Here is a 17,362-nt window from a genome sequence, read left to right on the forward strand (position 1 = left end):
ATAGAAGAACACGCGATATTGCATCATATCAAATAATATAAGTTGAATTCAATTATATAATACATTCTTACTTACCTTACTAATATTATATACGAAAATTGAGCTTCCAACACATTAGAAATATAAACCAAAGGAGATGACAAATACTTATTTACATGGATGAACAATTTTCATTTTGTCATAAGTTCTATAATAGCTTTCATTGATAAGCTATGTTGAACTACAATTCAATTCCAATAATATCACTTGTTATTTTACCATAATGCCAAAGCCCCGTTTCGTTTTAAACAAATATTCAACTCCTCGTCACAAAGAAGCATCATTTTATTTCCAACAAGAACCCGAGCTCCTTCACAATGCCATAATAATAAGTGTAATCATACTTTTAACAATAGCCCAAGCTCCTTCACAATGCCATAATCATAAGTGTAATCACAATTTTAGCAAAATCCCAAGTTCTTTCTTGGCATAAGTAACACATAAGGCTGCCACATATAACAATAGAGTTGTATACTCATAAGCAATCAACAATGTAAATCTCACATATGGCCAAACTAGTAGAGGTTATGTCATTCTTTCGACATAGATAACATACAATTTCTCATGAGATATAATGTACCAATCATTTGTACTAGCACTTAAGAGAGCTCAACTTGCTACATTGACCTTGTTTAATTATTGTTTCAAGTCATGGATGATTCAATTATGAAATATAGAGCTTATAACTCACATTACTAATTCATATAGTTTGCAACCATATCCTTTTTATAATTAGGAATAACTTTACTTGTCTTATTTGACTTATGCGTTATCAATATTTTTTTTATCATGCATTTATATAAAAGGTAAGTTATCCATGATGAGCATAATCATAAATAAAATGACAACTTATTCTCATAATCTTATCGATCCTCCACAACACAACATGTTAATGATGAATAGCATAATCATAATGGAATCAACAAATTGTTAAGGTTCCCATATCAATACAAATGTACTCTAAATAAATTAGAACATAAAAAGAGAATGTTTTTCCCTCATTTTATGTGTTCCCATGTAAATAGCCTTCTAAATATCAGAGCCTTCAATTCAAAAACTACAATGTACCTCAATTTTTAAATCCACTCCTACTCACACAATGAAATACATGCAAGTGTATCTCCATCATGTACTAATCTCATTTAGTTCATATTATTGCAGCTATGTTAGTGTATTAGTATATTATAATTGAGGAATGCATGGTTACCAAATGTGTCATTGGTATTGCTCATAGTCGCGAAGAGTTGTATTAGTTTTGTTGGGTTTGTAGTTGGTTAAATAAAGGCATTTGAAAGGGAATGTGGAAGATAAAGAAGGGGACACTTGAGGGAGAACATGTATTGGTTGGGTCCAAAGTATTCTAATGTGGAGTATATCTATATGAAAATAAGGCATTCAACCCTTTAACTGGACCATTATTTCCCTCTCCTTTCCAAGACCTCTTTTATTTGTTCCTACAAACAAGAGTTATGCCGAGTATTAGTCATTCACCTATCCAACACCCAATATCCCCTCCCTTATCATTCTCTACTCCTATTCCATTAAGTGGAAGTGAGAAAAAGTGAGATAAGGAAAGGCTAGCAAGATAGAATCTATCTCTTAAAGAATATATATATATATATATATATATATATATATATATATATATATATATATTTCTACCATCCTCTAAAATAAATCCCAAGCACACATACACCCATAGCCTTTAGGACATGGGCCAAGGGTTATAGATAAAACGCATCTATAACTCTCTCACACTTATCATCATGGATGTTGTTCAATAAATCCTCTAATTCTCTAACACTTCATTTACGTTGTCAATCAATACTCTAACTCTCTAAATAACTATCTATCTTTTTTTCCTCGTGTTTATTTAATTATATTTTTGTTTTTCCCCTTTTCTCCTAATCCTACTCGAGGTAACTATTATAGATGTAATTATCATTTTCTTTCTTTCTTTCAAAAGCATTGCACTTAGAAAGTGACTTATATTGGGTTGAGAGGGCGTTGATGGGGCAGTTTACTTGACTAGACTAGAATTCCCTATCAAGTTCGTAATTCAATCAAGTCCTCAACTTAGTATTTGGAGAAGAAGTAAATATAGGCTTCTCACAAGCTATATCTCAAAAGGTTCTCCCCTTCTATCTAAACAAAATAATGTTGTTTTATATTATTGGTAATTATCCCCCCATTAAAAGTCACTTTCTAAGTGCATAAAGCCAAGGAGATAACAATGCCAACATTACACATAGTCACTCACATTGGGATGTATCTTGTCAAAATTGAAGTGTACAACATGTAAAAAAAATATTTTTATTGAACCTCATGTGTTGAGGTCACAAACAACATTCTTACTCAACTCCATGTTAAGGCTTTACATGTCAAACAAATTTAGGAAAAACATTATGCTCAACTCCATGTTAAGGCTTTACATGTCAAACAAATTTAGGAAAAATATTATGCTCAACTCATAGAGATAGAAGAGATGGAAGGAGATGAATATTTCTGAGTTGTGAAAACTATTTCAAAATTTCAAATATGACATCTATTTAGTTGTCTATCATCTTGTACATTATCATTAATCATCCATGTGTCCATCCATGTCACATTTTCTGCAAAGGATAAAGATAATTTCCAATAACAATCATGCAAAAATAAATAAAAATGAAATATGTGCTAATTTTCAACCAATCAAATGAAAAATAAAGGGAAACTCTCAAAATCATTCTATTAGCTAATACATTTGAATAGCAGAAATTAAAGTTTTAATACTAGCTCGCACATAGGAGAGAGTACAACATATGTACAATTGTTGCAACTTTTGCAGGGACATGATAGCCACTAGTAAGGATAACACCTAAACTACTATAATAAACTATTTTAAATAGTAACAAGAAAATATAGCATTTCCATTGTCCATTCAACATCATAAACATTACATATAGTAATGGCATAGGAAAAAATAACTTCACAAAAGCTTTAATAATAAGGTAAGGAGAGCCTCTCTTGTAGTTTCTTTTTATCTAAATTACAGAGAATTTGGCACAAAGTTTATGTTGAGAAAAAGAGCAAGGTACTTAAAAGGACTCTACATCTCTCCAAACTTAGAACCCCTCTCACATCTCCAATTTGTAGATGATACAATTCATTTGGTGCTACTACCAAAAAATCCCGAACACATTTCTCATTGCTCCGAGGGCTGAAATCAACCAAGGTAAATCCTAAATCTTCTTCAACACTCATAGGGCCATTAAATAAATTATTATGAATATCTTAGTTTTTCCTTTGGGAGTCCTTCCCTCTAAATACTTAGAGGGGTCTTAACTGAGAATGCCTTTAGAAACCTTTATAGGAGGATAACCCAATAAAAATAGAACATCTACTAAACCATTGGACCTTTCTCTTTCTAACTCTATCTAAAAGGATCATCTCATTAAACTAATCCTACAAGACATGCCTCTCTACCTCTTCTTGGTGATGGCAACCCATTCTAAGGTAATCAAAGCCACAAAGACTTGCAAGGGGCATTTCTTTTGGGAGGTCCTAAACAATAAATAAAATGAGCATAAATGACTTAGATAAGTTCAATGTCTTGAAGCATATGAGAGGGCAAGGCATGCAAAATCAATAAGCCTTAAACAAATCTTTCACTGGAAACATATGGTGGAGATAGCTAAAGGGAAAAAATGAGTTATGGAGTAGGCTTTAGATGATGTAACTTAACTACAAAAATGGAAAATTATCTAACTAGAATGAACTCTCATAGCTCAATATCAATTATATGGAAAAATGGTTGGAAACACAACTTTGGTTCAACTATAATGTTTTTGGGAGGTCAAAGATAGGGACTTGGAACTTATCTGGGATGACCTATGGATACAAAACCAAATTCAAGCATGACACTTAGTGTTCATAAGGCCCAAGACACCTTCCTTCCATATAATTAGGATCACCTCCATCATTATTGGACAAGAGGAGAGAAATACCAAGGAATACACTGAAGAATTTGAGACCAACATCCCTCTAGCTGGCAGGTATCTCATTTGAGAATGAATATATTCTTTGGAACATCCTCAAGGATACAAAAAATTGTTACAAAGAGGGGGAAGGCATTCGCCAATGGGATGAACAAGTAGGAGGAACCTCCCCAAACAAGGAATCTTATGCCCTTGACCATGTCAATAAGGGAAGGGATCCTAAACTACTTTGGAAATAAATTTAGAACCGTGTGTTGCAACCTAAAATCATTTTGTTCTTGAGGAAATTATGTCAACAAAAAGTCCTAAGTTGGGATATGTTGAGATAATGAAACTTTGAAGGATCCTCAAGTTGTCAAATGTGTGGATGCAAAGAGGAAAATCCAAAGTATCTATTAAAAATTCTCAATATGTTAGTGGCACTTTGGGATAAAGGAGCTAAATTGTTACGTCAATCATATAGAAAAAAATATCTTAATCTCACAATGGAAGCCTAATTACGTACAATGTTTGAGAACCCTATTTTGAATAAGAAGTGGAAGTTATTTCCAAGCTCTTACCTATAGGCAATAAGGAAAGAACAAAATCACAAAATCTTCAAGACTTGAAGTAAAGAGGATGGAAGAAACATGGGATACCATCAAAACAAAACCTCTAGGGAACAATCTATTCAACAAATTGGCATGAGGATGACAATAAATCTTGTAAAAGGAACAAAATATTCTCACAACATCTAGTTTTGATAATAAAAATTTGGCTGGAAACAACGAACACAACATCCAAGGAGTACACTCACTATAGAAATGGAACCTCCTATAAGGATTCATCAAACTAGATTGATGGTGCCTTAAGAAAACCTTGGGCCCTTTATGATAGGGGGAGTGTTCACATATGAGAAAGGGAGCATACTATAGATTCATGTTGGTTCCAGATTGTATGATACAAATAATTCAAGGAAATTATAGGCCCTTGACAATATTTTTAAATTGCAATTCACCATGTATATGGGCCTTTAGTGCTTATGGAAACTCCATGACTCTTAATAATTTCCTCACAAGAACTTCAAATCGGACCAAGATTGGGAAGATAATAAAAAATGGTGCCTAACCTTTGGCTTAAAGATCATTGGTTCCCTAAGCAAGGAAATCACTAGACTCCTTCCCTCCTACCCATGTCAAACACATTGTTAATGGACTCCTTTCGCAAGCTATCCAATGAGAGAATAATTAGGAATGGAATGATATGGATATAAAATGGGTGGGATCAAGGAATGCAACATTCATAAGGATTATCTAAATTTCCACACAAAATATTGGAACTCCCCAAATGGGGTGTCAATGTTTGAAGCAGTGGATGCTACCACTTGTAAGTGAGATGACATATCATGCACCAAGGTAATGAGAAAACCTCAAGGAAGTATTATCATCATCAATTTAGGGGATACAAAGGTCTAGCTAGGCATCCAGAGTGAATTGTTGGTCCTATAGCCATAATTGCAAGAGATTGTTGATTTTTTGTGTAGCATCAAGAGGTATTCCCGCATGCCTAAGTCGGCCTAGAAAAATTATAAAAGATTAAATTAAAAATTTAATTTTTGGAGTATCAAGTCGGCCTAGAAAGACAAGTCAACTCAAATCATGAAGGGGTGTGTACCTTAAGGTATTGCATCCCATTCGACTTATATAAATAGGCATTGTGATGCTTCACTTCTACACCATCAAAGAAAGGAAATCTAAGTAAGAAAAATTCGTTTTGGAGATCATCCTTTTCTCTCTCTCTTGGTTCCAACTGTGGAGAAATTGTTCAAATTATATCTCTATTTGATCGAGTTCAATGGACGTTGACAGAGCTTATTTGACTACAATTTGACTACAGAATTGTACAACATTGACCAAAGGGTTGACCATAAACCACATGGCCAAATTTGACCGTAGTATGATTGTTTGACCAATGTTGACTCTTAATGTTTTTGGTTGGTTTACCAACATTGACTTTTGAATATTTGACCAGGTTTGACTCGTATTTGACTTGGATTATGGACACATATTTCTAGACAAAATTCCTGATTTTGTAAACTTTGTTGAAGAATAATTTCTCTTAAAGAAAAATTGTTGGGTTTTTTCCCAAGGTTGGGTTTCCCAGGGTAAAAATATTGTCTCTATTGTGCATGATTGTCTTTATATGATATTTACTATTTCCACTGCATTTACTATTGATATTTTCTGAAGTGTAATTGTTTAATGATATCAATGGCATATGAATGTTGTGTGTAAATCATTAGGAAGTAATCTCTAGCAAAAAATTGTACTCTACTGTGCATGTTGTAGAAAATTCAACATGGTATCAAAGCTTTGTTGAAAGAGTAGCCATTGAATTTAGCCTAAGAGAAAAGTGTTCATTACCTTGGTTTTGATATCGCTTGTCAAAATGATACCAAGTCTCAAAGTTGAAGACAAGTTAGATGGTGTCATCAACTTCAGATCTAGGAAGACCAGGATAGTCCTTATCTTGGAAGAGAATGAGCTTCAATATCATGTGGAGAAAGCCAAGTATAAGAAGAATGAAGCCAAGGTGAAGAGAATCTTGGTAGATTCCAGAGAGAACCACTTGATTCCTCGTGTTGTAGCATTAAACACTGCCAAGGAAGCATATGATGTTATGGTATAATTGTATGAGAGCAACAACACTAGTAGGAAGTTAACCTTGAGAAATTGTATTCTGTAATGTCATGATGCCTAGATTAGATTATGTTACCTCATATCTTATGAGAGTCTCGCATATCAAAGATGAACTTGTAGCCATTGGAGATAACATTGATGATACCAAACTTGTTATAGTGAGCCTCAACGGATTTTCCTCCTCATGGTAGCCAGTTATTCAGGGAATTTGTGCACGAAAAAAATTTCCCATGTTTGATAAGCTATGGATTGATTGTGTCCAAGAGGAAACCAGATTGTTGTCCAAGAATATCTTGCAAAATATGCAGATGAAGAAACTCAATCTCTTGTAGCTCACACAAGGAAAAGGAAGAAGGAACTTTGGAAAGTTTGATAAGAATAATACATGTAGAAGACTTGCTCTTGTTCAGGATCAAAAGAAGAAGGATATGTCAAGTGTGCATTACTTTATTTGTCATGATTTTGGACACTATGCCTCCTAGTGTCTTGAGAAGAAAAGGAAGGGAAAGTAGCATGCATCAACAACCAATGTTGATGATGATGATGATGATGAGCATCCACCTCAGAAGAAGTCAAAGAAATTTTTCCTTTAGAAACTATTACCAATAGTAGTGATATTTAGTTTGTGAAAAAGGCATATGATCGGTTTCCAAGACTCTCTTATAAATTGTCAGGAGAGGAAGTTGACAATTCCCTACAATCCTCGGATCAAGGGATAAGTACTTTATATTTTTCCCCCTTTATTATTATTACTAATTTTATTTTTTAGTCAGCCTCTTGTCTTTGTATTTTTCTTGGCTATGAATTTTTCCATTCTTTTCCATGGCTTCTTAAATAGGGAAAGGAAGAACGAGTCCATTGTGGAGGCTTCCAACGTGATGATTCACACATTAGATGGAAGCATACAAGTGAGTTTTGTGGCAAGAGGGTTCTCCTAGAAAGAGGGAGTGGACTATGAGGAGATTTTTGCTCTAGTTGCCAGATGGTCAGGTTCTTGTATGGCCTAAGGGCTCGAGCATAGACTCAGCAAAAAGTGATTGATGTTCGAGAGGGAGGATTATACAGATTGTTAGGACATCCAAGAATGTGCCAAATGACCGAAAGAGCTTCTAGTTTCAAAGAAGCAGATGGTAAGGAAAAATGGAAGGAGAAACCTTTCAAGAGGATGTCATTGGTTGAGATTGTCAGACATGATGCTTAGAGGCGGAAGCTCTCTAGGAGCAGTATGCCTTATATGAGGGGACCATGCCAGATAGGAGGATATGCTTTAGTGATGGAGGGAGAAATAGTGGCAGAGGGGAAACCAAGATTACCACAAGAGGATTTTCTTTTGTGTCAAAGGGAGCACATAGTCAGGGTGACTAGAAAGAAGTTATGGTGATGGATCCAATGAAGAAAGCTAGTCATCTTATGGTTGAGCCGATGCATGCAACAAGGCATGTGTTGAAGTTCTTGCATGGTACAATTGGATATGGTTTGAGATATATCTTAGGTGGTGAAGTGACGCTGCAGGGATATACATATTCAAATTGGGCTAGGAGTGCAAAAAACAAAAGATCACCTTAGGGTGTTGCTTCATCTTAGGATCAACTATGATATCCTAGTTTAGTAGGAAGCATATTTCTATCGCACTCAAGACAGTAGAAGCAGATAATATTGCAGCTAGTGCCGCAAGTCTAGAAGCATTGTGGCTTCGAAAGCCACTCGCAGGGCTATTTGATCAAGCATGTATAAAATATCACTTCATCAGAGATATGGTGTAGAGAGGAGCAATGAAGCTCCAATACTTATCCCCTTACGAAAATATTGTTGACATTCTCACCAAGCCTATGTCTAGAGCTAAGTTTGTATACTTCAGAGACAAGCTTGGCGTGATGTAGAATGTCTCCCTCATTGAGAGACCGTTGATGTATTTGTAGGACCATGAAAGCCGTGTCCTAAGAAGTCATGTTGATTTGGCTAGGTCATGTTGATTTGACTAGGGGAGATGGATACATTCACTTGAGTAGCCATGAAGGACTTCCGTTGGGTCATGCTAATTTGACCAAGGGTGAATGGCCCAAGGTAATTGCAGGATTGGACAAATCTTCTCCTGAGAATCCATGGACTTTGGCTAGGTCATGTTAATTTGACCAAAGGAGATTGATGTAATTCACCTAAGAATTCGATAAAGGACTTTGGTCGAGCCATGTTGATTTGGCCAAGGGTGAATGGTCCGAGCGTAGATCCTCTCATGACAAGCCATGAAGGACTTTGGTTGGGTCATGTTGATTTGACCAAAGGAGATTGATACATTTACCTGAGAAACCATAAAGGACTTTGGCTGGGCCACGCTGATTTGGCTAGGGGTAAATGGCCCAAGATACTCACATTGCTTTCTCCAAGATGGACTAATCTATAGACGTGCATGTGAGGGGTCACATTGCCTACTCCAGGATGGAGTGTTCTATAGATGTGCATGTGAAAAACACAGCATCAACATAGCAAGCTCTTGAACTTTTTGTGGCAACTTATTAAAACTTATGTTCCTTCACCTTAATGTTTGTGAACTTAGTTAATCTTATGTTGTTCTTTAGTTATATATTTTCATTAAACAAATATCAAGAATGAAAACAGTGACAATAGAGGACATAGATATTAGGCTCTCAGCAAGGGAAAAACCCCTCTAAGGGGAAATCTTGGTAAACTCTTCTCTTCTTATAGAATCTGCTTCAAAATGAGACTCAAAGAACCAAACCCTAGACCAAGTCCTTCTCCAAGTACCAAGTCAACCCTCCAACAAGTCTTTCCCCGATTTTGCACCAACTAGCTTCAACACTGCAATTTTGACCTGCCATATTCAATATTGCAACTCATACTTCTACTTAGGTCCTGCAATTTTATCCTTGCAGCTTTTGTGGAAACCCTAATCCAGCCTCCTCCTTAGCCATTCCTAGAGCAATATAGCTCTACCTTAAGGTCAACGAGGCCAACGTACGATATTCTTCCTTCCAGCTACATGGTTTTGCACTTCATCCTCCTGCAACTTCGGCCTCCTTTTGCAACACCAGAAACCCTTGTATTTTGCACATGTGAAAGAGATAGATCCCAAAAACAAGATAGTTCATCCTTATTTCTTCTCTTAGACCTTCACTCTTATTTTTCTACTTCTCCCAGCTTCAGATCAAACTTCTTTCTTGATAGATCGAGCTTGTGGATGAATGAGTACAAGTGAGGTTGAACTGCTCCTTTATATAGCCTTCTCAAGGGGTCCAATTCCCACCTTTAGGCCAACTTGACCTTTTGGAATTTCCAAGATTTTCTAGACTCAAAACATAATTATTTTTACAATTACATTTTACCCGAAAGGGTCTTATAAACATGATGTTGCCTCCTTTAACTCGTGACAATAAATCCTATGACCTAACAAACCCTAGAAGCATGAAGAACATGCTTTTACCTAGAAGACCATCAATAATGAGCATGAAACCTATGCTTTAATAATAATAACTTTTTCTTTTCTTCTCTTGTTTGTTACATAGGATACATATTGTAATGAGTACAATAATTATGAAGACCAAAATTAGTTACATTTCAACACTTTTCTTGTGGAGGAGAAATTACAGCTAAGGAGAAATTTGTTCGCAACCAAAGAGAATACCTCCCTTGCTAAGAGGGAGTGTTGATTTTTTGTGTAGCATGAGGAGGTATTCCCACATGCCTAAGTCAACCAAGAAAAATTATGAAAGGTTAAATTAAAAAATTGATTTTCGAGCATCAAGTTGGCCCATGAAAACAAGTCAACCCAACTCATGAAGGGATGTGTCCCTTAGGGTATTTCAACCCATTCGACTTATATAAATAGGCATTGTGATGCCTCATTTCTACACCATAGAAGAAAGGAAGTCTGTTCAAGAAAAATCAGTTTTAGAGATCATCATTTTCTCTTTCTCTTGGCCACACCTGTGGAGGAGCAGTTGATCAAGTTGAATGGGCGTTGATCGAGCTAATTTGATTGCAGTTTGACCGTAGAACCATACATCACTAACCACAGGGCCGAATTTGACTACAGGCTCATCATTTGACCAATGTTGACTCTTGATTATTTTGGCTAGTTTTACTAGCATTGACTTGCTGAAATTTGACCAAGTTTGATTGGTACTTGACTTGGATTATGGGCATAGATTTCTAGACAAAACTGTGGATTTTGTAAACCTTGTTGAAGAATAATTTCTCCTAAAGAAAAGTTGTTGGGTTTCCCAAGGTAAAAATATTGTCTCTATTGTGCATGACTATCTTTCTATGATATTTATTGTTTCCACTACATTTACTATTCATATTTTCTGAAGTGTAATTGTTCAATGATATCAGTGGCATAAATATATTGTGTAAATCATTAGGAAGTAATTATCTGGCAAAAAAATGTATTCCACTGTGCATCTTGTAGAAAATTCGACATAAGTCTCCCATGAACACCACCATTTTCTATGATGGAATGCTCGAGTTTGTATAAGAAATGTGTTGATGCAGTTATACAAAGTGTCAAATGGTTCTAGAGGTTTGTTATAGTTTGAAGTGTGAGTGGTTAGAAGGAATCTCCTTTCTCATTGCTAAATCTCCGTGTAATGGAACGAATAACATTGCTTTTAGGTTGGTTCAATGGGGGGAAATGAGCAGCAAACCACATAGAATGAGACTGCAAGCAAAATGGTGATCTCGTCCTTGAAAGAAGACAACTATGCTGCAAAGCCCCTTGATAGAATGCACCATTGCAAGCACTCTGACCTTGTTAGAAAATAGAAGGAAGTGGAAGATAAGATCAAGATTAAGAAGGGAAAAAACTCAAGTGATAAAGAAGATGATGGAATTAGGTAACACATTCCTAATATTGTTTTCTGTAAGTGCAAGCAATGAAAGCATACCAAGAATATAATCTTTATTGGCACACAAAGGAATTTGTTGCATGGGGAACTAAGAGCAAACTAAGAGGAAAGTGTCAATTGGATGTAATGCTACAAAGGCTAAACCAATTGGAGATGCTTTGATCAATGCTTATGGGGAATTGAGCTCACGAAAGAGGGGCCTAATGCACATGCACAGGGGGAAGCATCTGAGGCTAGGGAAGTAATGAAAAGGATCTAGAGGTAGCAACCTAGACTAGGGGCATAGGAGGCACCCAACAACTCATATTGGGTGGACCCATACCTAGAGGACTAGATTCCAAACATCACAATTGGTGTTGTCATTGTCTCTCCTAGTTTATGTAGATTCTTAGGTTATAGCCTCTTTGGGCACATGTTTAGAATTAGCAATAGCAAATCTCAATTTGTATTTACAATATTACTAGTTAAGTTCATGGACGAAGCAACAAGTACGCTCATAAACCAAAACAAATGATACACTTTTTATATCTAGTTGGCATGCTCTCCTCGACAACCTAACACCCAACGTAGTGTAATTTTCCTGTGAATATAAATAGATACTGAAGTAACATTGACAAGGTTGTGAACAATGGGTCTTAATTGAAGAAAGTTTGTGTATATATATATATATATATATATATATATATATATATATATATTTTATCTCGGAAGTCAATGGAAAACATTGATTCATTCGTAGTGATTATCCTCTAACCATGGAATATAAACTTTCTAGTTTTATGTATGCTTGAATTGAATACAATTTTATTAATTCATGTGAATCGACAATTAAGCTTGCAAGTTTGCATATCCACCCTTAATGAATAATTGGAAAAACTTTTACATACAAGTTTGTTGATAATAGTTTCATATTACATACATACAATGAATTAAAATTAATATTATCCTCAATTCTTCGTGTTATTATAATAGTGTGTATCATAACCATGTCATATTGTAGCATTGATGACATTTTGATATCAAAGTCATGCATATCAAGAATTTGAAATTGCTTTATAGTTTAGTATCATAAACTAGTCTAATACACTGTATATAAGATTAAAATTAACAAATTTATCATTTATTAGGTCACATTTTGATAATATTAAAATATCCTTTCAATTTATAATTTCAATAAATAATTTATTGCTTTATAGTTTAGTATCATAAACTAGTCTAATACCACTGTATATAAGATTAAAATTAACAGATTTTTCATTTATTAGGTCACATTTTGATAATATTAAAATATCCTTTCAATTTATAATTTCAATAAATAATTTAGTTTATGTTATTGTTAGAAAATCGTATTTAAAAAGAAAAATTCATTACAAATTTTAATATATAGGTATTAGTTATTAGTTTAACTAATAAATTTGGTTAATATACTATTGGTCAAGCATTCCCATACACAAAATAATCCAAAAACACATTCCATATAATAACATGCAGTAATCATCAAAATTTCATTTACTATATATATTTGTATTAATGAAAATAAAAATATAAAATATAATCTTTGTATATGATTTTCTTATTTATCAAAAACAAAACATTTGTGAATAAAAACTCATAAAAACATAGTATTACAATTACAAATATAACTTATTGCACATTTATTCTATATAATACATATACTATAATTATTCTATATAATCCATGTAGAGTAAAATAGTTATCATACAGATTATTCCATGTGATTTTTGCCGAAAAATCTCTCACAAACTTGATATGGATCACAAAAGCCTGAACTCTATAAGATTAATTATTATTAAATTACATTGGACTATATTGACTTAGGATAATTTAGGATTATATTAATATACTAACTAGAATATATAATTATATTTATAAAATAATTAGTTAAATATAATAATATTATATTTAGATATGTTATTTAACATATTATTAATAAAAAACATATCTAAATATTTAACTGATAATACAAACACTATTTTTATATATTTACTAGTAATTTTATAACTATACTTGTATAATTAATAAACTTGATATGGATCACAAAAGCCTGAACTCTATAAGATTAATTATTATTAAATTACATTGGACTATATTGACTTAGGATAATTTAGGATTATATTAATATACTAACTAGAATACATAATTATATTTATAAAATAATTAGTTAAATATAATAATATTATATTTAGATATGTTATTTAACATCTTATTAATAAAAAATATATCTAAATATTTAACTGATAATACAAACACTATTTTTATATATTTACTAGTAATTTTATAACTATACTTGTATAATTAATTTATCGCATTCTAGTTAATATATTAATATAATAATTTTATAACTATAATTAATTTATCAGTTAATATATTAATACGAAGGTAGGTAAATTAATATAGGTTTATACAGTGCATTGTCATTGGATAATAATTAATTTTAACTTATATGATAGTTATTACTATATATGAATTATATAGAATAATTACATGTAATTAAATGATAAGTTATGGGATAACATTTTGAACATTTTGGTTTTTTTTTAAAATCAATTTCATTTTCTAATTAATATATTAAAACAAAGATAGATTAATATAGGTTTATGCAGTGCATTGTAATTGGATAATAATTAATTTTAACTTATATGATAGCTATTACTGTTATGGATTATATAGAAAAACTACGTGTAATTAAATAATAAATTATGTGATAACAATGAGAGCATTTTGGTTTTTTTATTTTTATTTTTAATTTATCTGGAAACCACATTTTAAAAAATCAATTTCATGTTAACTAAAACAGAGATAAATGCAACTTTGCTCTACTTCAAAAATTTAGTGAGCATAATAGTTAAAAGCATACGCTGGGTCTACATTCAAAAAGGTAAAGTTCACATTTTAAAAAATCAATTTCATTTTAACTAAGACAGAGATAAGTGCAACTTTACTCTACTTCAAAATTTAGTGAGCACAATAGTTAAAAGCATACGCTGAGTCTAAATTCAAAAAGTATAGTTCAAAAAAAATAAAGTATTTACACCTCCATAAACTTTAACAGCTAAATTATTACACAAATAAATCTTACCAATAAAAAAATATTATAGGCCAATTTGATATAAATTATTATTATTATTATTATTATAATATTAAAAACTACCCTATTTTTTAAAATAAATAAATTTAATCTAAAGCAAACATAAATTATCTCCAAACAATGCTTCGCTAAATAGCGAGCCCAACCAAAATAAAATAATGAAAAGAATATAATCAGAAATATGATTGCACGTAAGCTACGTTTATTGGATACATCCTTCTCAACTTTGGGGAAGGAATAATCTATATTTATTGCATTCATCTTTCTAAAGATGAGAAAGCATGTTTCCTGGCTTAATCATGGACCTTTATGATGGTTTCACAAAAACAATTATCCAGTCCAATAAATTAGGTCACAGTGCACGGGAACAGTTACAAAATTTGGCTGTGCAAAATACGAATTAAAAAATAAAATAACATAATATAATTTCATTTGAGAAAAACTTGGGAATAACTTAGACTGGAAGAACTTCGGAAAAACTCTAACCTGAGAGTGCTTGTAAGTCAGACTCCCAGCTGGTGAGTACAAATTGACAGGTCAAATACAAACCCGGTGAGTTTTGTAGGATAGCAAGTGAAGATATCAGCAAATGTCGTCTTGTATCTTTTGACATTAACTTTCATTCTTTAGAGCGTTAGTTTTAAGCCAAACAGAAAACAAATTATTCTTCTGCAATGTCAAACCACAACCTAAAATATATTTGAGACATTACTAAGGTAGGATCCATCAACGGTGATTTAAAACGACGCAATTGAGAAATCAAAATCTCTCCATTCAAAGAAAGAAAAAACATAATTCTGGGAAGGAATGACCTCCGTCTCTTGTGTGAACACTACTTGTCTCTTCTTGGCCCCTTAAGCGTGACTTTTCAGTTCTTGACCATGGATTTGTCAGTTTTACATGAAAGGTAGATATAAGAATTCTTGGAAGTTTCAGGTTTTGACGAATGGAAAAAGTCTTGCCAAGATAAAGACAGCAGTATCAGAGGACCTTTTAAGTTGTGTAATCAATTTCTTTTACCATTAACATACAAATGAAGTCACGTGCTTCTCCCAAGATGTCCAATGGTTATACGGAAATTGATAACCTGGTGGATGAATGTTTAATGACCTTGTATTGAACAAGTTGGAAATTAACAAATGCTGCAAACACGGTGTCCGTTCATTGCTCATGTAGACAAAGAGCATTAAGCAATCTACTAGGATTCCCTTCTTGATGTGGTCTGTGACTCTCTCCCACCTACATAGCATGAATCTCAAAGAAATGTGGCCAGGCGCATGTTCCAGGCAATTTTGGAAGAATCTCTAGCATTCAGACCTGGCAACTAAAATAAAGGAAGTCGGCTCTTTGCGATGCAGCCCTTAGCCCTTGGGGCATGCTTTTGGAACCACTTTCAGAAAGGGAAAAGGATTGACTTAAGAAAATGGTCAGTAAGTTCTAGACTGTAGTAAAACATGAGCAATGACTATAGTGAAATCTAAAATATTCTAATGTTCTGCAAATGAGCTCATTCTAAAACCAATCTAAAAACTCAGGTAAAAAATAAGACGAGGATAAAAATATAATCTAGGTGTTCAATTTTCATAAATATGATTTTACAACAACCAAAATACCAAAAAACATTCAGCCCAATAGGTTTTCTTCTCCATCTAACAAAAATTGTTCCTAGTAATTCTCTCCCTATCCACATTCTTCCTTTTACTGAAGTACCCTTTTTCTTTTCTCAAATATAACTTGCTTTGTTTATTTACTATCTTATATGGACCCCTGGGGAATTTCCAGTATTGCCCCAGCTTGAATTTGGCCCCATCCTATCAATCGCCAATGCTTTTCTACTCGCCTACTAAGTGCCATCTTTTCCCCTTTACTCGTACAGACTGGAGAAGTCAGCTGGAGCTTTGCAAGATCATTTTTGACAGCAAGCACCCGAGCTCCAGTGGACATTGAACCAATATTAAGCATCAAGACCTCTCCCTTGGCCAGCTTTGAAACTTTCCCCTGTTTCTCTGTTCCTTTTGTCCTAACTCCGAGAAGTCGGCGGAGGAGGAAAAAGTTAACCTGAAAAAACAAAAGATACAGGATCAGCGCTTCAATGCTGTCAAACACTCTTCATGTCAATTTGGAAAAGTATACTTTAATTCACCATTTAAAAGGGCACCTCAAAATTGGAAGAATGATGATAAGACAGCACGAAACTTCTGGAATCCAAGGAGGAACACAGAAAATTGCAGAATTCATAGCTAAGCTACAGCAGAAGACATAATATCTGAAGCACACAATCATTTATTGACCAAGCCGATGTATTCAGAAAGGAGGCAAAAAGCAAAGCATAAACAAATTCTAGGCAGATAAAGCAATATGATACTTGAAAAGGACAGACCAGTGGCATGTATATAAAAAAGCCCAGAAGCAGAAACCTCGGATGTTTCAAAAACACAAGCAAAATGAGTCTATCCAATATTTTTAGGCTAGCATATACACCACAATCTCAAGAACTTGTTCAATGATGCACCATAACCTAAATTGGATCTTTACCAAGACAAACATGGTATAATATTATAATCATGGGTGACAGAACTGTAATCTAGCTCCATTGACAAATTTATGGTCGATAGGTAACAAACAAGATGACAGGTCTGGTAAGAGAATAGAAAGAAGGATCGATACACTATTAGAAATATTTAAAAAACACTAAGA

The 17,362-nt window shown here is 33.6% G+C and overlaps 1 protein-coding gene across 1 annotated transcript in view; it reads right to left on the minus strand.

Annotated features, from left to right (window-relative positions):
- Positions 1-16,219: 16,219 nt before the first annotated feature.
- The window catches only part of LOC149232138 (uncharacterized), a 132,473-nt gene continuing 131,330 nt past the window's right edge, over positions 16,220-17,362 (minus strand). Inside the window, exon 9 of the mRNA XM_089379369.1 lies at positions 16,220-16,723. Coding sequence (XP_089235495.1) covers positions 16,421-16,723 — 303 coding nt within the window. The 3' untranslated portion in view covers positions 16,220-16,420. The remainder of the gene's footprint in view (positions 16,724-17,362) is intronic.

This window comes from Pinus tabuliformis, chromosome J, assembly GCF_031772625.1.
Source record: "Pinus tabuliformis cultivar Carrire ecotype Pingquan chromosome J, CPIR1, whole genome shotgun sequence".
NCBI lineage: Eukaryota > Viridiplantae > Streptophyta > Pinopsida > Pinales > Pinaceae > Pinus > Pinus tabuliformis.